Source organism: Poromitra crassiceps (assembly GCF_964638095.1).
Source record: "Poromitra crassiceps genome assembly, chromosome: 12".
Taxonomy (NCBI): Eukaryota; Metazoa; Chordata; class Actinopteri; order Beryciformes; family Melamphaidae; genus Poromitra; species Poromitra crassiceps.
The window spans coordinates 8,298,871-8,301,370 of record NC_139632.1 but is presented as its reverse complement, the minus strand read 5'-3'; the positions used below and the strand labels follow the sequence as shown (position 1 = coordinate 8,301,370).

At 49.3% G+C, this 2,500-nt stretch overlaps 1 protein-coding gene across 1 annotated transcript in view; it reads left to right on the top strand.

Moving 5' to 3' along the window:
* Positions 1-641: 641 nt before the first annotated feature.
* Positions 642-2,500, top strand: part of LOC310785962 (E3 ubiquitin-protein ligase TRIM39-like) — a 2,157-nt gene continuing 298 nt past the window's right edge. Inside the window, exon 1 of the mRNA XM_083647143.1 lies at positions 642-2,500. This exon is cut by the window's right edge and continues 298 nt beyond it. Within this exon, the coding sequence (XP_083503269.1) occupies positions 777-2,171 (1,395 nt within the window). The 5' untranslated portion in view covers positions 642-776 and the 3' untranslated portion in view covers positions 2,172-2,500.

The window sequence follows — 2,500 nt, the reverse complement described above, 5'->3', positions numbered from 1 at the left end:
TAATTCAGATTTATTTTTTAAAGAGAAAGAAACCTGTCTGAATAAAAATAAACATAATTAAGATAATGAATTGGCATAGCGCAGTGGCATACTATTACCACCGAGCCACATGTTACAGCAACATATTGGATCCGTCCTTTAAAGCACAGTCCACCCTACTTTATAGCCTCTTCAACAAGTGTGTGTTTGTTTGTGTGTGTGTGTGTGTGTGTGTGTTATATTTGTGTGTTTTTGTTGCTGATTGTATCCCTGTTTGTTCTAATGACCAGTTAGCGCTATACAATGAAATAAAGCTAATGTGGTCAAACCCACATTTTCAACCCTCGAGAGTCAACCTTGATTCATTGTCAGTAGAGAAGCTGGCAGCAGTGATCAGATAAGACTCAGTTCTTTGGAATCCACCAGAACTTGTTCCTTATAAGGTCATGTAAATACATAATTATGTTTATGGGCCGTGGATAATACTTTAAACGGGTGTGAGACAGGGACTTGGCATGTCAACACATGACCTGGCTGTCTTCAGGGTTGTTGTTTGTGAGAAGGGGGCGGATGGGAGGGCACAGTGCCTACTGTGACCGGTTTATACAGATTCACCTGCTGCTCTGCCTTCAGAGTCACTCGGGGAGCACAGATCACTGATACACAACTGCAATACAAGAGAGGATCCTGGCACAGACTGGCAATTTGACCTGTAAACGCATGTGTATTTCCCTCAAAACCGTGGCTTAAAGGGGGGCTAAACTTCAGGAAACTTGGTGCTGCTGCTGAGAAGAAAAATGGCTTTCAGGTTGTGTCTTCTGGATAAAGATTTCTCCTGTCCCGTGTGTTACGACGTCTTCGAAGATCCAGTCCTGCTGTCGTGTGGCCACAGCTTCTGTAAACTTTGCCTGCAGAAGTGGTGGACAGAAAAGCAAGGCGAGTGTCCGCTTTGCAGGAGCAGATCCTCAAACGGCGAGCCGCCTGGGAACCTGGCGTTGAGGAACCTTTGCGAGGCCTTCCTACACGAGCGAAGTCTGAGGGCGTCGGCGGGTTCTGAGGTGCTCTGCGGGCTGCACGGTGAGAAGTTCAAACTCTTCTGCGTGGACAACCAACAGCCGGTGTGTGTCGTGTGTCTAGATTCCAAAAAGCACAGCGGCCACAGGTTCAAAGCCATCGATGAAGCCGCGCTGGATCGCAAGGAGGAACTCGAGAGCGCCCTGAAGTCCTTACGGGAGAAACTGCAGGTTCTTCGTGAAGCGAAGCGCAGCTGCGACGAGTCGGCGGTGTACATCAAGGTCCAGGCCAGGCAGACGGTCAGGCGGATCAAGGAGGAGTTTAAAAAGCTTCGCCGGTTTCTTCGCGAGGAAGAGGAGGCTCGGATCGCTGCGCTGAGGGAGGAAGAGGAGCAGAAGAGTCAGATGATGAGTGAGACGGTCGAGGAGCTGAGCGGAGAGATGTCAGCCCTTTCAGATGCAATCTCAGCCATCGAGGAGGAGCTGAGTGCCAAAAACATGTCCTTCCTGCAGAACTGCAAGGCCACAGTAAAGCAAGCCCAGTGCTCCCTGCCTGATCCACAGCCAGCCTCAGGTGCGTTGCTAAACGTGGCCAAACACTTGGGCAACCTGACCTTCAGAGTTTGGGAGAAGATGCGGACGATTGTCTCCCACCACCCTGTGCTTCTGGACCCCAATACTGCCCACCCAGATCTCCTGCTGTCTGAGGATCTGACCAGCGTGAGATGGAGAGCAGAGAGACAGCAGCTTCCTGACAACCTGGAGAGATTCGATACCTGGATCCAGGTGTTTGGCTCCGAGGGCTTCGACTCAGGGTGTCACAGCTACGACGTGGAGGTTGGAGACAACACACACTGGATACTGGGTATGGCAACACAGTCCGTCCAGAGGAAGGGAGACGTCGAGGGGGCATACTGGAGAATAGGGTTTTATTATGGGAAATACAATGCGTACTCCTCTACGGGGCTAAATGTTGATCTTCCAGTGAAGGAGAACCTCCAGAAGATCAGAATGAACGTGGACTGGGACAGAGGAAAGCTGTCCTACTTTGATCCTGACACTGGCACACACCTGTATACCTTCATACACACGTTCACTGAGAGACTTCTTGTCTACGTTGGCACGGTGTGTCCTCTCATCCCTCTGAGGATTCTACCTGCCAATGTGTCAAGTCTGTGACACATCAGTGAAGCTGGTAATGACTTACCTGTTCTTTGAGACTTCTATAAGGTCATTCATTGCTGTTGTGGCATGAAAAGTAATTTGATCATTCATGAAAATATTTGTATACATCTGCCGACGGAGCAGGAATACATACATTAAAAGATCATCAAGCTTTTGGTTTTGTCCTTCACTATCTGGATTCTGGTACTCTAAGGCCTATAAGATAACCCTTCAACTTGCCATCTTCGGCTGCTCAGAATCCTCTCTGCTCCTGCCTACGGCTGTACAACAGTCTCTGACGCAGGGGACGACTATCGCCAAGAGACTCATTCTGAAGGAGTGGA